Source organism: Anarrhichthys ocellatus, unplaced genomic scaffold (genome assembly GCF_004355925.1).
Source record: "Anarrhichthys ocellatus isolate YVR2014 unplaced genomic scaffold, GSC_Weel_1.0 scaffold12, whole genome shotgun sequence".
NCBI lineage: Eukaryota > Metazoa > Chordata > Actinopteri > Perciformes > Anarhichadidae > Anarrhichthys > Anarrhichthys ocellatus.
This window is the reverse complement of record NW_022280042.1, coordinates 4,458,176-4,477,321: the sequence shown is the minus strand read 5'-3', so window position 1 is coordinate 4,477,321 and position 19,146 is coordinate 4,458,176. Positions and strand designations below refer to the sequence as shown.

General features: G+C 41.5%; 1 protein-coding gene across 4 annotated transcripts in view; it reads right to left on the bottom strand.

Annotated features, from left to right (window-relative positions):
* dmd (dystrophin) overlaps window positions 1-19,146 on the bottom strand; it is a 214,565-nt gene that overhangs the window by 137,128 nt on the left and 58,291 nt on the right. For all 4 annotated transcript variants that reach the window (XM_031852205.1, XM_031852208.1, XM_031852207.1 and 1 more), the window contains exons 2-3: window positions 12,108-12,169; window positions 978-1,070 (exon numbers count right to left, since the gene is read on the bottom strand). In XM_031852205.1, coding sequence (XP_031708065.1) covers window positions 978-1,070; window positions 12,108-12,169 — 155 coding nt within the window. The remainder of the gene's footprint in view (window positions 1-977; window positions 1,071-12,107; window positions 12,170-19,146) is intronic.

Below are 19,146 nucleotides of genomic sequence, written 5' to 3'. Positions count from 1 at the left end.
TGTGTGTGTGTGTGTGTGTGTGTGTGTGTGTGTGTGTGTGTGTGTGTTTCCCTCTAAGAGCCAGATTAGGATTCTAATCTTGGCACTTGGCATTTATTTTTGCAGTTTTTCACTTCTTCAAGTGACGATTTGAGCACGACGGTTAGGAAGTTTTTCACTTCTTCAAGTGACGATTTGAGCACGACGGTTAGGAACATGCTTGGGTCAAGCTGAGGTTAATGCTGCGTTTTAAGTCGGCAAAGCAGTGACGGGAAAGCAGTGCATGGTGACCAGAGTCAGTCAAGTGGATGAACTCCAAACGACGACTGCTTGTGTTACTTGGGACGACCCTCTCTGCCCCGTCTGCCTGTTGCTTTGTTTCTGTGGCTGCTTTATAATGAATTGTGGGTAATTCCCTTGTGCAAAGGCTGCAGAAATGCGAACATATACGGAAAGTGTTCATAAAAGGGCTCAAATTGTCTGCGAGAGAGAGACCTCAAACAGACGATCTGGCAGTGGGACAGCCCTAATCCCTCACAAGCCTTTGCCGGAGCAAATGTCATCTGCCAGTTACCACGGTATGCTAAGTAGGGTTAGTGGCGTGGTACGAGCAAAAATCAGATTATGCTATAGGGTCATTTTCTCAGTAACAATCATTTTCCAACATTCATAAGTGTTCAAAAGTTTGGAATCCCCCTGTTATATTATTTTTCTTCTTTCTTTCATTAATATGTGCTATTTCTACAGATACAAGTCTGCCACAGACTCCATCCACAAAGAGCAACCGGACCAAAACTGCTGTCACGGTGAGCAATCAACCCTCAATCAAAGATATAAGCGTGTCCGGCGGCGGCGAGACCATACAGGGGCAACTACGGCCAGTCGATTGATCAGATTTATTGATCCCAGCATGCCCATGTGTGTCATAGCGCTTACTGCGTACACATTGTGGCCCAGGTTGCATGTTCCCGTGTCTGTGTGTGTGTCTGTATTCATACCAGCTCACGTCCTGGCAGCCCCTCCAACAGCTCCAGCAGGCGTCTTCCATCACACAGATCTGAGAACAGATCCTCCACGGGTGGTCTCCCTGTCTAAAACACAGAATTATAAATTCAACCAACTATGTTAACATTAAAAACAATGTGCATTCATACTTAACAAGAGTTACATCTCTGCAATCGTTTAGTCTGTGGAAGCATTTGGCTTCATGGCTATGAAAAACAACTGCAGGCAGTGACATGAGGTCAGTTTACTTGTCTTAAAGGTCACTAGTTCAATCCTACACACAGACACCAGCCCTGTGTTGTTCAATCCAAAGATAGCAGGTAATAGCCAAGAGGTTGTTCTTTATCAGAGCTGGTAAATCTGGGATTACAAACCAGCAGTTACTTCACATTGGCAAACACCGCAGGCTGAATACAGTGAGTGTGTTCTCTGGGCCTTCACCGAGTGAAGGAAAAAGGAGGATTTGAGGAGTTACTTCAGTACGTAAAAAATACATGTACATTTTCGATTTCCACCCAAATGTATCAGAGAGCTACAATAAAGCTTGTTTATAATACCTGGTTACACTTTCTATGATGCCCATGTCTATAATGCAACATGCTTAACAACAACATAATGTGTTACGGGGTTCAATGTTTTTCAGAAATCTATGTCCAAACTGTTTCATTTATTATAGGTTACCAAATACTACAGTTGATTGTCATGTTTAATCTTTATTTAAGTAAAGTGATCTGAAGTTTTGCCCTTTTACTATCCTTATTGTAGGGCCATGTGTTATAATCTGCTTTAGCACTGCATAATCATAGTTATGAGCATTCATATATTCACAATGTCAAGGTCACTAAAAATGGCAACCAGATTTTCAGTTTTGGCAACCAAAAGCCGATGTCCTTTTAAAAGTATTAACGGTTTAAGTACATGTTATGAAATTATTCCCCAGCACTACTATGTTTGCAGGTATAATGCGCCACTGGACGATAAAAACCCCAAACCATAAAAAATAAATCAGACCACTCTAAAACAATAACTGGATTAAACATCACCGATTTTTTACCTCAGCAGGACTACAGCTCCTAACTTGTGGCTGATCAATTAGCTCAATGGAACTTGGGTATTGCGAATGACCTTCGCATGCACACGGTTTATTAGGGGTGTCATAACAGATTTGAGATTGTATAATCCGGACTAATTTTTCCGGCAACACTTGATTTAGCATGGCGAGCGGCACGATCGTATTATTTGGAAATCGAGCAAAAGCCCACTGAAGTAAGTAATTATGAGAAAGTGCGGGAGGAATTGGTGAGGACAGGAAAAGGGGCAAGGAGGCCGTATAGACGACAAGGAAGCAAAGTAAAGCTTTACTTCTGCACGTTTTGGCAGCATGAACCAATAACATCATGAATCTTCCCTGCTTGATTACCGGCCCGGTTCCTGTGGCAGAGATCTCCTTCCCCGCATCGATCATGCATTATTACAACGAACGGCTGCCATGTAGGAGTCCCCACTCCTGCATCTAAATGCATTAGCAGCGGCAGTGAGACAGAGAGAGAAGAAGTAGTCGTAGAAATGACCCAGAACTGTGTGGGAAGGCAAAATAAACACAATAGAAAGAAAAGGGAAAATCACTTTTCTGTAATGACGGAATTCAGTTATCAATCTTCTGAGAAACGACTTCTTCCTATCATTGCCTTTTTTAAATTTTTTCTCTCCAATTTCCCCTTTCCTTTCTGCTCTCTCCATCTGTTATATTTCATACTCGCCCACACATTCTCTCACACATCATCCTCCTTTCCCCTATGTTCTCATTTCCCTCCCTCTGTCCGTCTCTCTCTGTTTCCATCCCTTTCTGCCCTCGACCTACGCTTCTCGGCATTGTCCCGAGACTCAACGTTATTGAGGCATACTCCTCGCCGGGGCAGTGTGTGTGTGTGTGTGTGCTTGTGTATTGGGAGTAGATGTGTTATTTGAACGGGTTGTGGACAGTCTACTCTCTATTTCCGTGGCTGTTTTGTTGCAGGTTTTACCTGCAGACTACCACATGGTAAGTGTGTTTTGTACTGTAATGTCGCAGGAGGATTGAGTGGAAAACAATTCAATGCAAATGACAAAGCAACACTTTCTGGTGTCCTTCGATCTTAAGACTCAAATATGTCGACCAAGATGATGTGACCTCCATGTGGAAAGATCGAATGAAAGCAGAATATTCTTCGGGGCATAAGTGAAGTCACAACACTCTGTAACAGGAAGCTACTATATGCAACACGTACACTCTTTTCAAAATAAAGTTTTCACAGGAAACCACTTCGTTCCTTTGAGGAAAAGATTGTGGTTTTGGTTAAAATAAGAACGTTTGTTACCTGGGGTGTTGCTAAGAAACACTACTTCTGTATTTCATTTAATTTGAACTGCATTGTATGACAACTGCAAACATTACATTTAATTTGAAAGTACATTTTTAAGAGAATGTTAAGACAATTGCTCTGGACAAAATGAATTATTACAGGGCGTTCTCAAACCTATGGCACCGCTATGTAGTGCCATATATATATATATATATATATATATATTCAAGATATATTCAAGAAGCCTCTGTGTAGTCAACAACTGTCAAATCAATCAAAGAAAGTACACATCAATTATATTTTAACAATTATTATTCTCAGTTTTCAAATTCAACTGGATGAAAAAATAAGAACTTTTGAACTTGCATCTTTAGAGAAAGTGCTTGATTGTAGAAAAATGAATGACAATTAAAAATGAAAGAGTGTGGCTGGAGTTAACTTTTTTCTTCTCTTTTGTTCACTCCATTTCACATCATAACGGTCTCAGTCAACTTTATTTTTAAAAGAATTGCATCGGCCAACAAATAAGTGAAATCCCAGGCTGCTTCTCAGACACTCAGCCCTGATTTGTTTCAGCACACAAGTATCTTTTTATCTTCTTCCAACACAAACTGCTAGTAACATACACAACCAAATACATACACACACACACACACACCATCAGAACTCAGAGGAAAATCCCTCCCACACACACAAGCGCCTTTATATTTTCAGAGTAAGATTAAGTAAGATTACCTCGACAAGCACGTAGACCAGAAGGTCAAACACCGCTGACTCCTTTCTCACATGCGTGTGATTACATGTAGATTCGTTCCGAGACTCATTTAGAGATAAATATACCAATTAAAAAAGCATTAAAGTGTCTTTGATGTATTTTTTTAAAGGGAAAAAAGCTATTAACAAAAATCTGAAAGTTCTCTGGGTCATTTTGCGTGCACTTTTTATAACAGTCCCTGACTCCTGCTGGTCGGTTCCCATCTACCGTCAAGTCACACACAGTGCCATCCTTCAATATCTAATCGTGTGGTGAAAATAACATCTTTAAAGCTTTATTCTGCACTGTAGAAATGTTACTCAGGCCTTTTTTTTCCTATAATTTCTGAACAGAGTTCTGTTGATTGTATCAGATCACAGTGTATGCATTATGTCTGTGTATTTTGATTCGAGTTCAGAGAAGAAGTGGTGTGATGTTTGTAGCAAATTGTGTCAAAAATGAAAGGACATATAATACATTGCTGTGAAAAATGCACAAGCAGTACAGATATATTCAGAGTGCATTACTAATGAATACATAAACTAGAAGAGGAAACCCTTGCCAGCAGACAATATGTGGTTGTACTTTTAGTGAAAGGTCCAAATCTGTGTGAAGTTTGCGCTCTGTTCTCCATGCCAGACACAAACCCAGAATCTGCTAAGAAAACAAATCAGAAAGATTTTCAGATGTCAGGTTCAGTAATTGAATTTGTACCAGGTCATCCTGTGACTTAACTCACAAATCACAAAGAGGAGAGATGACACAAAAGATGAGGCGCAACCCATACAATCTGGTCTGAGGACAGTTAAAGGAAGACAACCTTACATTTTAGTGACTGGGTAAACAGAGAGAGGCTTCCATCTGGACATTTTCCTTCAGTCCGACCACTGACTACTTATCTTCATTCTGGAAGTGTTTGGATTCCACTGAGATAACAGTCAACGTGACACATTTAATGGTAACATCTTCCCGTGGCAGATAAATGGCAGCTCTGAGTCATCGCTATTATTTGTTCGTGACAGGCGACATCAGCTGTCTGACTGAACAGCTAACGGGCTCCCCGTGTTAGCGTCACAGGGAAGATTTACAAAGTCATGAACACCGCAAGGGTTTTAGTCGACATACAGAAGCCCCAGGTCCCCCAAGCCCCAGGTCTTCTTCTAATTAAATTCATATAACATTTAATTAAATTGTCACAAGCTAATTGACACAACAGCCAACCCGAGGCCAGGCAGCATTCCAGAATAGGAGAGCTGGCTGGCCTCTGAGGCAGAATAGAATAGAGATGTAATTCACAGAGTAGTTTATATGACAATACTTCCAGGATAGATTAAGACTTAGATTAAATCTACTGTGAGTCCACCTACTTCTAAAAAGACAGATGAAATCGTTGGATCATTGGCTGAAGTCCTTGTACAAAAACACGGTTACTTGTTCCGAGGATGAAAAATGAATTCACCACATGAAAGACATTGAATTAACTGACATATTAGATTCATTGACAAAATAATTAGATGAACCTATAAAAAGGAATCGGAGATACATTTCCACATTAAAAAATATTAAAAGTCCAGCCCTGATCGCTATATGTAAATGAACTCTATAAAAGCGCTAAATCCTTACTACTGAAAGCATATCATTATGCTCTAAAATCTGAAACTAGCAATGATAGTAATGATTCACAAAGAGGGCAAAGACCCTACCAGTCATATCGACTTGTATTGTTGCTGAATGGAGATCTTCGTATTTTAACAACCATTCTTGCTAGACGAGTGAGTAAAATCAGTACCGATATCATACATCTGGTTCAAACTGGATTCATTAATAGAAGGTACTACGGTGGCAACCTCTGTCGGCTACCAAACCTTAATAACTCGCAAGGCAGAAAGCAGGAAGCAATGATTCGATCCCTGGACGCACCAAAAGCTTTTGATGTATCTTGGCAACACTGAAAAAAATACAAATTTGGTCCCAACTTCCTGAGATGGACACAGACATTACACTCCACAGGCATCAGTTAAAGTAAATGGATACGGTTTAGAAGCCGTTACATTACAATTTGGTTGCAAGCAGGGATGTGCATTATCTCCCCTCCATTGGCTCAGCTCACCAGGGAAGATACTTATATAAAGGGCGTGGCATTTAACGGAGAGGAGCACAACATGTATTAGCATTACTAACGATATGGGTTGCTGCCTGGTCCATCAGTAAAACCTTTGAATTGAACAAACGTTTACATATTCAGATATTCTGAATTTATCTTCAGAGTCGGAGTCAGAATACTTTATTGATCCCAAATGTGTACGTTGGAGTTGCTCTTCTAGAAATATAAGAAACAATATAAATAAAGGACTATGTAAAATATAAATAAAGGGCTATGAAACATAAAATGCAAATGAACATAGAGCCACAATATAGAACACCAGTATACATTTAAAAGAGTATAAACGCTGTATTAATGGAAGTAATGAGGGAGACTGATGGAGATTAAATTGAACATTTTGGTCAAATAAAATAAAAATCTGTCTTCACTTCAGTTTGAATGCCATGATGACCTGAAAGTCCTGCATGGAATAGGCCAGGGAGGTCTTAGAGGGGGGGGCTCTCAAGAGGATCTAATAAAGAATAGCTGTCCAGAGTTTTCAGTCTCTCTCCACAAGCTACAGCAGAAAGCTGTGTCCAGTGTGTATCCTTTAAATCCTTTAAATCAAAAGTCAAGAGATTCTGGTGCTCTCACTGCCTCCAAATACATGATTTTCCAGATTAGGTGACTCGTTACTGGATCACAAGATTTCACTCAGATTTCATGCTTTTGCATTATAACTAAAAAGAGAAGGTGTCATCCACTATGAAATCTTACACTGAGGGGACAGCATTCTATTTATTTTTGAGCTAATTAAAACAAACAGAAGTCGGTTAAAGAAAAGAAAAGAAGCAAATTAGTTTGAGTCCCCCAAGGAGAGAAACAATCCTCTGCTCGACTGGCAAACACAAAAACGTCAAGGTGAAATAAAAAATATCTAGTATGTTTACATTATTATACAAATGTCTTTTTTGACATATACACTAAACAAAAACACACTCATTATATTCCATTTCTGGCAATGGATCCCCCTGAATGCTACCCACTAGCAAAAGCCCCAAACTTCCATGCAGTACAGCTTAAATCAGCATTTAGATTTAAAGTTGCTCCAAGTTTTGAGTAAATACTAGCAGCCTGTATCACTCAGAGTGTGTGCTAAGTTGTTGACATGGATCACTAGAGCAAATGATCAACTGTGGACACATGGATTACTGCATTCCTCGGCACAGGTCAACTGTCCAACAGAACAACTTGACCAAAACTATGCATCTACTTAAAGCTGAAGTTACCATGAGCGGGAAAAAAAGATATGATTCCGACTGATGTGTGCGTCTTAATTTGTGTTTTACATGCTGTATGAAGAGACAATGTGTATGTGACAGAGCTCAGTTGTGGAGTCAGGACAGACGTTGATTTATTCCCTTTCAGTAAGACTCCAACAACAAGACAGTGAACACAGGTCAGAAAAGCTATAATGTATAGTTTACTTTAATCTTACCCTGGTGCCTCACTCCTACTTTGCACTCTACTTTCCCTTGATGGTAATCAAACCCTCCAGTGCACCATCCCCGGAAAACACTGTGTGTGTGCATCTGCAGCATATTTGTATTGAGTAGCTTGCTTCACAAACAAGTCACAATGCCTTTTCCACCTAATTCTGCTGTAAAATCTTCACTTAACGTTGTACGACCCTGAAATAATCAACACGTCCTCATAAGTTAATGACAGAACAGGCCGTTTGCCAATGACACCTCAAACTAAATATGTGACCGCTCTATGTAAAGTTGTGAAACAGCCGCACTGTGGCACTTTTTAAACATGCGATCACTCTATTTAACGGTGTGAAGCGGCCACCGTTTTAAACACGTGGTTAACATTGTGAAACGGAAGGTCTTGCTTAGTTTTAGGCAAAAAAACGTTGGATCTGTTTCATAACGTAGTTTTTGTACATTACGTAAGTAAGTGAAAGGGTTAAGTACTAACATCTACGTACTATCGGAGTTATGTGCGTAACTTAAAATAACTTCGGAATGTCAAATATATCAACCTGTTAACTTTTAGTTTCATATGGAATTGAAAGCTGCGGGGAGCTCCTGTTGTTTTTTCTAAGAAGTACTTTGACTTTTCATTAAATAGAAATACTCTATTACAAGTAAAAATGTATTTTGCTGACATTCATTTGCATGCCTGGTTTTGTTTTCCGCTTACAGACAATGTGTTGGATTTAATCCGCTCCACTTCGAGCATCATCGGAAGCACTCCCAGTGTTAAAATCAAGTCAACAAATTCATAAACCTAATTATTGTTTGTGGGGTTTAAATGAATTGAAACTACTTATGTGTCACTGACACGGTAATTTGGGCAATTAGTCAGCAGTGAGCCAGTGAAAATGACTTCTATTAGGTTGGTACAGCTGCCAATCAGAAACCCTAAATCTCCTCATCCAATGACATTTAAGTCTACAGTACATTGCAAGTTATGAAGCTCTCAGTAGACAGAACAAGCAGCCCATTCAGTCTTACTTCTCCCACGCCCCCACAGCAGGTTTAGATTAGTTCTGACCTGGGAAAGGATCACTCAGCTGTTGTAACTGTGTGACAGCTCTTCATTTTCACAGCTTGATTCAGACCGGGTCAGAAATCCCAGAAGAAATTATGTAAATTGGCTGTACTTGTATAGCACTTTTCTAGTCTTCCGACCACTCAAAGCACTTTAACACAAAATAAATGAACAACAGAATGCATGTTTTATTTCTCTTATTGCATCCATATGCAATAGGCCCCTCTCTTTTCAATCAGTCATACCAGTTCTTATTCTGTTAAAAGGGGCCATTGGCCCACCCACTTTATGACCCTTGCCGGATTTGGCGTTGTGGCAGCAAGATGGTCTCTAGTGAATTTACTATTAAATCTTGTCTGATTGCCCTTCCTTCTGAACTAAATAGAAGCTAAGCCAAATAGGTCAACACCTCTGTTGTGGCTCTATTTTCACTTCCTAAAATGCCCAAATGTAACACAGATGACGTGAAACAAAACTAGTGCAGTGCAGAGATATCACTAACTGTGGGATGGTCCAAAATAACTGTAATGCTAAGGACTGAACTTATGAGTAAAGGTATTAGACAAATATAAGCTTGTATCGTCAGCATAACGAGGCATATAGGGATACCAAAACAAGAAAACAGCAGTCTCTGCTCCTAATCCTTTCATATCATCCCACCTCTTCTTTTCTTGTTTGTTTCTTTGAGCTTCATTTCCCTCTCCTGTTCCCTCTCCTCTCCTCTCCCATCAGACCTATTCTGCAGTTTTGGAGGACCAGAGCACACAGTGACAGCCAGGGTGTGAAATTAACACCAGGCACTGGATGAATGCTGTGCTCCCCTCTCTCTGTCACCCTTTTCCCTCCATTCCTGGGTCCTTGAGATGGATTCATTTGTCCATTCTGACCTTACGGGAAATAAACGCCTAAATAATTATCAACCAATCGATTAAACTCAGTCGGGTTAGGGGGGATCTTGTTCTGTTTCCTTCTTTGGGCTGTTAACACATTTTAAACTGGTCCTCTGAGTCAAACCGTTGACGTCACTGAATAAAGTACCAGCTGTGGTTGGTAAACAAGGACAAAAAAAAGCTCAGTTTCCTGCCCTGATGACAGATCCTTGTAGATTCCTGAAGCGCCTCTTTTTATAGTTTGCTGAGTAGCAAATCACACTAGAATCAGACGTGACGCTGCTTCACTGCCAAACATTTCTCACGCCTGCCGTTAACCATACTCTCCATGTGTGTGTGTGTGTGTGTGTGTGTGTGTGTGTGTGTGTGTGTGAGAGAGAGAGACTCATCTATCTAGGATGGGGTACTCATTATGCTCCACTGAGTTTGGATGGATGAGGGGATATCTCTCTCTCTCCTCTCCTGCCTATCTATCGCTCTCTTTCTATCTGTCTCCTTATCTCCCACCTCCAAATTCAATCCCTCCCTCTTTCTTTTATTTAAGGGTAGAGGGGATCTGGCAGGCTGGGAAGGAAAGGGGAGAAATGAAAAGAAAATAGGAGATGAGGAAAGGACAGGAAAGAAGAAGGGGAGACAGGAAATTGGAAGGAAGGAGAAAAGGACAGGACTAGGAAAAGAGGAGAGGAGGTGGGGATATAGAAGACCTCTCCATCCCGTTTATCCCTCTCCTGGCTTTAATCACCTGGCTCGGATCAGACTGTGTTTTACTCACGCGCACCCATCACACACACACACACACTCGCTTACGTCTTCATCGCCTGGCAACGGCACACCCCTAGCACCATTGTAATCAACTTAGAAAATGGGAATAAAAGTGATGTGTTGGCACGCACAAAATACCCACACACCGCAAATAAACACCGAAATGTAATTAGAATGAAATTCAGAACAAGTTATTCAGTCCCCACGAGGGCGGCAGGGGGGGGGACACAACAAAGGGCCCCAGACAACAATCGAGCAATAAAAAAGAGATGACAAATTAAATACACATTTTCTGAACACAATCCCATACAAAGCATGTATAATCACAAGAAAAAGAGAACCCTGAAAGATGTGCCACACTCTCCTCTCCCCTTTATCCTAGCTTCACCGAACCAATCCTCCAGAGAGAATGGACGTGGTGGGAATAGCCTGTGTGTGTGTGTGTGTGTGTGTGTCCGTCTGAATCACAGCCGTAAAAGTAAATGCCTCTGAAATTGTCCGTGACTCGGAGAGAGGAACAGAAAACAGCCCCAGATGAAAAGAGGTAGTAGACACTGCCAGCGTAAATAAAATAAATCTTTTCTTCTCATTTGTTTTCTTCTGAATTTTTTCATTTATTTTTTTTCCAGAAGAGGGGAGGGTTCAGACAGAGAATAATTGAAGTAGAGCTGTTCTGATACCTGTATCTGAAATGTCTCGGATACACCTTAAAATGAGTCTATACACCGATCCAATATCTTCTTTTCTTATCATTTAAGGATTCAAGGAAGATTTCTTGTCATTATGCAACACAGAGTTGCACAATGAAATGCATGTATTTTAATAATGTATTTACCATTTATCAGCTCATTTAACTACAGAGGAACAACAACATGACTCACTCACAACCAGACGCTTACATCCTGCCCAATCGATACTGCACATGCTGAAACAGTCTAGCGCATCCTATTTTTTCCTAATAATTAGAGATTGCAGTTTTGTCAATTCCAGATTTTCTTATTTGTACTCTGACTTGCCAATTCCAATATTCTTTCACAGAACTGTAATTGAAAGCAAGGGCCCACACTAACTCTTTTCTACAACTCACACTCCCAACAATCAGAATAAACCGTCCAAAATTCTTAAAGTTAACCTTTTACTTTGTAATTGTAATCTAAACTGGTTATTTGCATTAAAAACATTATTCAAATGTCAAATCAAATCACAGCCTGGATTTTTCTGTGGTGTTCCTCAAAGGCTTGATGTCCTCGTGTGATATTCTGAAGGGACTTTTGATCATTTCTATCAATTCCAGTAAAAGAAAATAGTTGAATTGAGCACAAAATCTGTGAAACAAGTGGTACCACCAACCCAGAATTTGAATGAGACATAATTAAGCATGGGAATGACGATCATATACTTCCATGCTTCCCCCTGCATGGATAGTACTCCCACATGACGAAGAATATCTCATAACATACACAGAGACCTCTTCCATTAAGACGCCATTATCAAAGCAGTGGGCCTCAGCCATCACAACCAAGATACAGAGACAAAGAGGCTCCAAGGAGCAAGCGATGGAAGCTCCAACAGATTGTATCATCTGCTCGTTGATAATATTCAAGAACACATGACTACACAGGGATGATAGAAAATGATCGGAGTCCAGTTAGAGACTCTGGCAAGTGTGGACAGGGAATAGAAGACACAGTGGATGGAGTAGATAATGGAAAGTAAGCAGGAAGCTGTCTTACCTTAGCCAACTGTGAGTTTACCCATTTTGTGAAAGTCTTCTTCTGAACGACTTCTCTTTCATCTGCCGGAAGAGAAAAAGCACAGTCAGGAAAAAATGACCTGTACATATCTGTGTGTGTGAGTGTGTGTGTGTGTGTGTGTGTGTGTGTGTGTGTGTCTGTCAGATGAATGGCAGCGAGTAAAAAAGAAAACGCATGAAAAAGACCTACTTACAGTACACTTTGATAAAGGCCCGTACATACCACGCTCCAATTTTCTGACTGACTGGTTGACAATCTATATACAGGCTTCTGTATCTCTCTCAAACACACACACAAACGCAAGTGGTGCTCAGCATGGTAAAAGGCTCCTCGTATTTAGCTCAGGGCTAATTGTATCCTCATCATATCAATCAGCGCGCCACTTACAAGCCTTCACCGACGCGCCAGATGACAAACTGGAGTGAGTCTGCGCACTTTGTTGCCCTCGTGGAACAGCCCCCTCTCTTCAATTAAAAAAACATTATTGTGATCCCAGTCGTGTAGCCGTTTGCTACCAATCAACGAAACCTGGTGCTGTTATCCAGGTCGCTACCGCTGCCAGAGGTTCGTACGTAACACCATGAATAGAATAGAAGCATATCTGATCTGATCAATTTCCATTGGTAAGATCCATTTTGCACTATTTGCTAATTATTATATAACTTCCGGTCAATCTCTGAACCCATCAGCTATCAGTCTGACAATGATTCCGCATTCCAATGTGAGGATGGAGTTGGAGTTGAGAGACGACTTCTATAACCGTTTTGTCTCACAGGTAGCCTGTTTGAAGGCTAATTTTAAGATAATTAAAAGCTAAATCTTCGTCAGACGATAGCCGATGGGTTCAGAGATTGAATTTTGCCAATGTGTTCACCCTCTTTGGCTCTTCACATGGACTATTTCCCTGCATGCAAACGCCTCACATACCAAAAAATTGTCCCCTTGCCTACAGATTGAGATGTTTATAGATATTCTGGCTAATTAACTCAGTTACTTCACCAACATTGCTAAACACCAAAAATAAACGAACATTTGGGTTTTCTTCATGCAACTTAGTCTTGTTCATCTGTGATTGGCACAATCCACCACACAGAAAATTCAAACGTTAACGTTGGTCTGCCATCAGTGAGAAAACACCAGCACTTTTCCTGCTTCTGAGAACCAGAGTTTGCCAAAAGCTTTCACAGTCTCATCTCTGAAATATCAACTTTCTCAGGCACAAAGAAACACAGCTCTGCTTTAACAACATAACGGCATTTTCCAGTTCCATTATTTATCAAAAGGTTTCAAAAAGCCGTTTGTTTCTTTCTGCACCGCGGCTGAAGAGCATGTGATCTTTGAATGAAATATAAAGGCAGACATTCCTGAGCTTTCTGGATGATTATATTGACATTGAAACATTTGTTTTAACTTGACATGATAAGGACCACAAGAAGCCATACAGGTGATACATTCACTGAGATACTGAATGATAATTGCCACCTTAAAACAATCCCACCGCAGATTCCTGTACAGCAGGGACATTATCCTCCACTGTACCGTGTGTTTTCCTCTGCAGCAGAGCGGTGCAGTGTGGCCTATGACACGCATTACAATGCAAATAGGGACATGATGACTTATAATAACGCCTCTCCCCCGCCGCTCTCATTTGACTGGAAATAGGGTCACTTCCCATTACTACTGATAATAAATTACACTCATCGTGAAACAGAACATCAGGTTAAATATTACACCAGCCCAGCTAACAGTACCCGTTCAGCGCGCGTGCGTGTGTGTGTGTGTGTGTGTGTGTGTGAGTGTCGACACCAGCCAGGCATTGACTAATGGAGCTGATAATGAAACTTCTCCCTTAATTAAAAAGGTCCCGAGTTGAGCGGTGCACTGTGGTGAGACGCCGGACACACACACACACACACACACACAGGTATACACACAAACACGCAACCATGCAGGCACACACACACGCACATACTGTATATATCCAATGCATGCTGATGCTGAGAGGTGAAGCATCAATGAAATAGAAGCATGTAGCACACTAAAGCAGGTGATCCATTCCCATCGGTGTACAGTGTGTGTGGTGTGTGTGTGTGTGTGTGCGTGTCTCACTGTATTCCCACAATGCAAATGTTAGGGCAATGTTCTTCTGCATGTGCGTGTTGCACCAGTGGTGGGCCTTATAATATCGTCGCAATATCAACATTGAGGTATTTGGTCAAAAATATTGCGATATTTGATTTTCTCTATATCAACAAGCCATACATCACCATTTATATTGGTGATGGCCAGAACAATTTACGTAATGTTAAGAGCGAGAAAGTCTGCAAAGTGAGTTGGTCTCGATGGATGGATGGGTCAAACAAACGCAGGACTTTCACCCAGTAGACCAGTTTGTGTCCCGTGTGAAACCAAGGCTACTTTGACTTTGACATACTGTAACCGTTAACTAACTTGCTGTTAGTTAAGTACGTAAATTACATAACACGGTTTGGTACCACAATCTCCTCCTGAACCTAACCAAATGGCAAGTAAAACCGTAAAACTATGTAAACCTACATTGGAAGTTTATTTTGAAAATACTCTTTGCTAAACTGTACATTTCCTGTGAACACGGACATTTATTTTGAAAAGACAGTATGCATGCAACGAGCAGAAACTTACATGCAGTTCCTGACATTTAAAACTGATGCTAGAGGGGAACCTTGATCGTCATAGTTTGAGGCTTAGGGGCTCTGTCCAAGCGTTGGTATTTGACAAGTTTGGAGTGAGAATGTGTTGGTTTGAAAGTCTCTGTGTAAATTTACATCCATGCGTGTGTGCTGTCAGGCAAAGTGAGTGAGTGTGTGAGAACCACAGGGGAAGGCAGAAGGCAGTTAAAGACTGACGGAGAGGGAGGCACGATCAATAGTCCATTTAAACCGCTGTTCTGCCACTGAAACCTGCAGTGGCTGCACAGTCATGACGCATGCACATGCATCTTATTAAAGATAACATTAACAGCTTAATCTTGGGTTGAGAGGGGTCTGAGAAAGAGAGGAAATCCAGCAGAGAGGTAAGGAGAATGAGAGAATGAATTCCCAGGAAGAGAGAATAGATTGGACAAGGCCTGAATAAAAGGAGAGAGGAAAGACGACAGGGAGAAAGCAAATTATTAGAGGAAAAACAGCAAAAGGGAAACAGAGAAAGCCGAAAGGACAGAGAGTGGAAAGCAAAGATATATGATGTATGAAGATGACAGAAAGCTGGAGGACTCAAAGTGAAAGAGAGGAAAGAAGATGGAGGATCTGTATCAGAGGAAGAACTACAAAAATATCTATGTGACAGAAAACTGGAAAAACACCTTGAAATGTGTGTAACAAGTAGCGCACCGGAGTCTCAGGGTGAACTGTCCCTTTAGGCTTTTGGTCTAATAGTAAATCACAAAGGTTCAGCTCGAAGAGAAGTGAGAAGCAGTACAGATAAATACATAGTAACTATTTTATAACCGACTAACCAAGGTCATTCATTAAGCAAAAGTGGTCGACAAAAAAAAAAAAAAGTCATCTGAAGATGTTACCTAGGGCTTAAGAAAACACTTCATTATTTTCTGTTGCTTATCATTTGGACTATAGACCAACAATAAGCAATAATGATGTTTATCCTCTTAGCTTCCTCAGTCAAATTTTCTATCAGCTGCTTTCCTCGTAGCAAGATAAGTTAGTTAAAATGGCCCCAGCTGGTTTCTGAGTGAAAAGAGCCAACATGGGAGTCCTTTCCAGCTGGACTCTAACCTGCTGACTGAACATTTGTGAGTGCCTGGGACAGCTCCCAGATCAGCACTCTGGACAGCGACTGTGGCAAAGCAGTAGATACAACTGACCCGTCAGAGCTGAAACATTTAGCCAAGTAATCAGTTTTAAATGGTAAATGGACTTATTAGGCGCTTTTTCTATCTTCCGACCACTCAAAGCACTTTCACACTACATGTCATCATTCACCCATTCACACCCATTCACACACCGATGGCAGGGGCTACCATGCAAGGTGCCACCTGCCCATCAGGACTAACTAACTAACATTCACAGACCAAATGCACAAAATGTGGGAACAACTTATTTTGTGAAAAGACACATCCGGGGATCAAACCACCAATCCTCTGATTAAGGGACGACCCACTAAGCCACAGTTGCTCTAGTCCTATTTTAGGACTCAACTTGAATTCTTCTGTGTTATTTTTAAAGCTCAGCATGGTTTCGCGGCAAAAAAAAAAAAACTGTACAGACAAAACTTTGAACCCCCCACAGCTGTATTTCATTCTTGAGGTTTGCCCACAGCCACCCTGAGATAACGGAGCTGAATTCACTTTCCCACTTCTCTTGATCTGTCTACCTTTAGTAGTATACCGTATGCAGTCAGTATTTTGTAATTTGAGGGCACAAATGACTTTGGTGATGAAGGGATTTATCAAAAGACTTCTCCAGACACCTGCTGGGCTTCGCACTTTTCTGACCAAAACTCTTCCAATTAATATAAAAATATACCGTCCTCTGTTCCCTTGAGAAAACCATTCGAACGGGTCCCGCTGAGAGAGAAGCTGCGCTGGCAACACAACCTCGCAGTTAACTTAGACGGTCAGACAGCAGGAGAGAGTCACCCGGACCAGCGGCACACCTAACATCTGGGAGGTGTGCAGGGAGGAAGAGGGAGTGCGGAGCAGTGTGCAAGCAGCAGCATCAAAGCATCTGTCCGGCTAATAGAGTCTAGTGAAACTAGGTGGGAGGGGGGTAGTCTGATCTAACATGGGGCGTACTTTTAACCCATCATTTTCTCAGCTAATGATGGCAGAGAAACTGGAAGCTTGTTTTGATGCATCATGGGAGCCAGCTGGAGCCTGTCAGCATGCAAAACTACCGAGGCTCTGGAAACAGTCGGAGCAACAAAGACCAGGAGGAGAACTATCGGAGCTCTAGCCTCAACTTAGTACAGAGCTGTAAGTCATGAAATATGGATGCAGATGTTTTCTGCAAGGCCAATAACAAGCATGTGTTTAAGGTACAAATACGAACGTGAGAATAAATCTACTGCACTGGTCATTACAAAAGCCCACAGTACATAAAGTCTTCCCAGTTCCTTGTTGCAAGAAAAGAAAAAATTCAAAACAAATCAAATGATTGAAGTGTAAACACTTTAACAGCATGGGCATCCTTTTAGTCTACCTTAATGTTTTTTGCTTTCAAAGTGAAAAAGGACCAAGACAGCACTCTCCCAAGGAAGCGAATACAAATCCATAAATGCATTTTTAATTTGAGTCATTAAGTTCTTTTCATATTTGAAGACACTTAGCAGATGCTCATGTGGCAGACGGCTTACCAAAAGTGCAACAGTAAAATAGGCTTAAGGTCTCAGCTCATTAAAATTGCAAAAAATACTGAATCTTGAGAGATAAAGCAAGGACACAGTAAAAGTAATAGTCTGCTTAATATTTTCTTGAACTGATCTTGGGACATCGAGAGGGCCTTGGAGGGGGAGGCCTATTTGCCATGGACACCGGTGGTGGTTTCTCAGCTGCACAGTTAATAGACCTGAGTAGAATTACAGTTTGACGCTTTCATGTTGAGCTACAGCAGGGAGTGAAGAAATGAGGTCCCCAAAACTATCACAGTATAGCCTCAATATTGTGAAGTCTGTCCGTGTGTCTGTTCACCTGTTGACTAAACGAAGTCTGCTCCTCTGGAAGTGATTGACTTTTTCAAAATGTAGCAACACCGGCAGCCTGTCCCTTCAGGCCTCCCTCCAAAGCCACTCCCCCAAAAATGATTAGAGTGAAAATAAACATGGCTATGGTTAGCACTCACAGCGGTCAAGCTAGCAGCTTGTGAAAACTCCAGTGACGTGCAATCAGTGCATTTTATTCGGGTCAAATGAAATGATCCTCCTGTGACACTCGCAGATACCAGATTTGATTTACTGATTGCTGTAGGAATCACCGACCCCATCTTAAAAGTTTTGTCACACTGAAAAAAAACTACAAATCTCCTCATATTAGCTGTAATTTCTCAAACCGCTAATGTGATCCTCTTCTGCTATGCAAATGAATCTGACATCTTCTTTATCTCTCTGCAAAGGCAGCCGCCATGCACTGGATTTATTTAAATCTTACAGCTCTATAATCTTTGTCACTGTGACAACTCGTCCTGTGCCATTTTACACAAGTTATTAAATCTTCTCCATCACGTATTATGCAATATGCTGCAAGTCGTGTTTAGGGCTCAGCTGCTAGCGTGCCAGTCTTTCCGTGGCGCTACCGTGTTCTCAGCGGAAGAGCCGAGATCACATTCGAATGAAACCATAATGAACTGAGGCTGACACTAAATGTCATTTATGTGTCACACATCTGCCTGGAGATTATGCAGAACCTGTACTTATCATCCTTAAATGTATGTCTAATAGACCGGCACTGTGTGTGTTGGATGGATAAATTTGTGGCAACTGTCTAATCCATCATGGAGGCCGGTCTCGCGGGCTTGTCACCCGTCCTAATGGCGCTCAGTGAAAGTGTAAGCAAAGAAGCCCTGTGAGGCCAAACGAGCGATCCGTCTCCGCTGTCGGCGTGGCCCCGGTGCAACCGCCATGTTTGTAGCTGTTTTGACACCGGCTGCCTAGCAACGGTCGCAGGCCGTTAGCCACGGAAGGAATACGAGACCAAATCCAATCAGGTTGGGGTCATTACTGAGAGATAAGACGGAGAGGGGGGAAACAGATGAAGAGAGAAAGAGGGAGAGACAGGGTGACAAGGAAAAGAAAGAGGGAACCAGGAAGTGACAGAGAGCGAGAGAGAGAGAGAAAAGGATGATTGGAAAGTGAGGGCCATAACAAGATTATGTCAGCTTCAATGTCAATTAGCACCCCACACACACTCAGTCAAACTAAGTTTTCTGTCAGTGCCACACAAACTGTAATGTTCACCTAATCTAGTGGCCTCGCTCTCTCTCCACACACACACACACACACACACACACACACACACACACACACACAC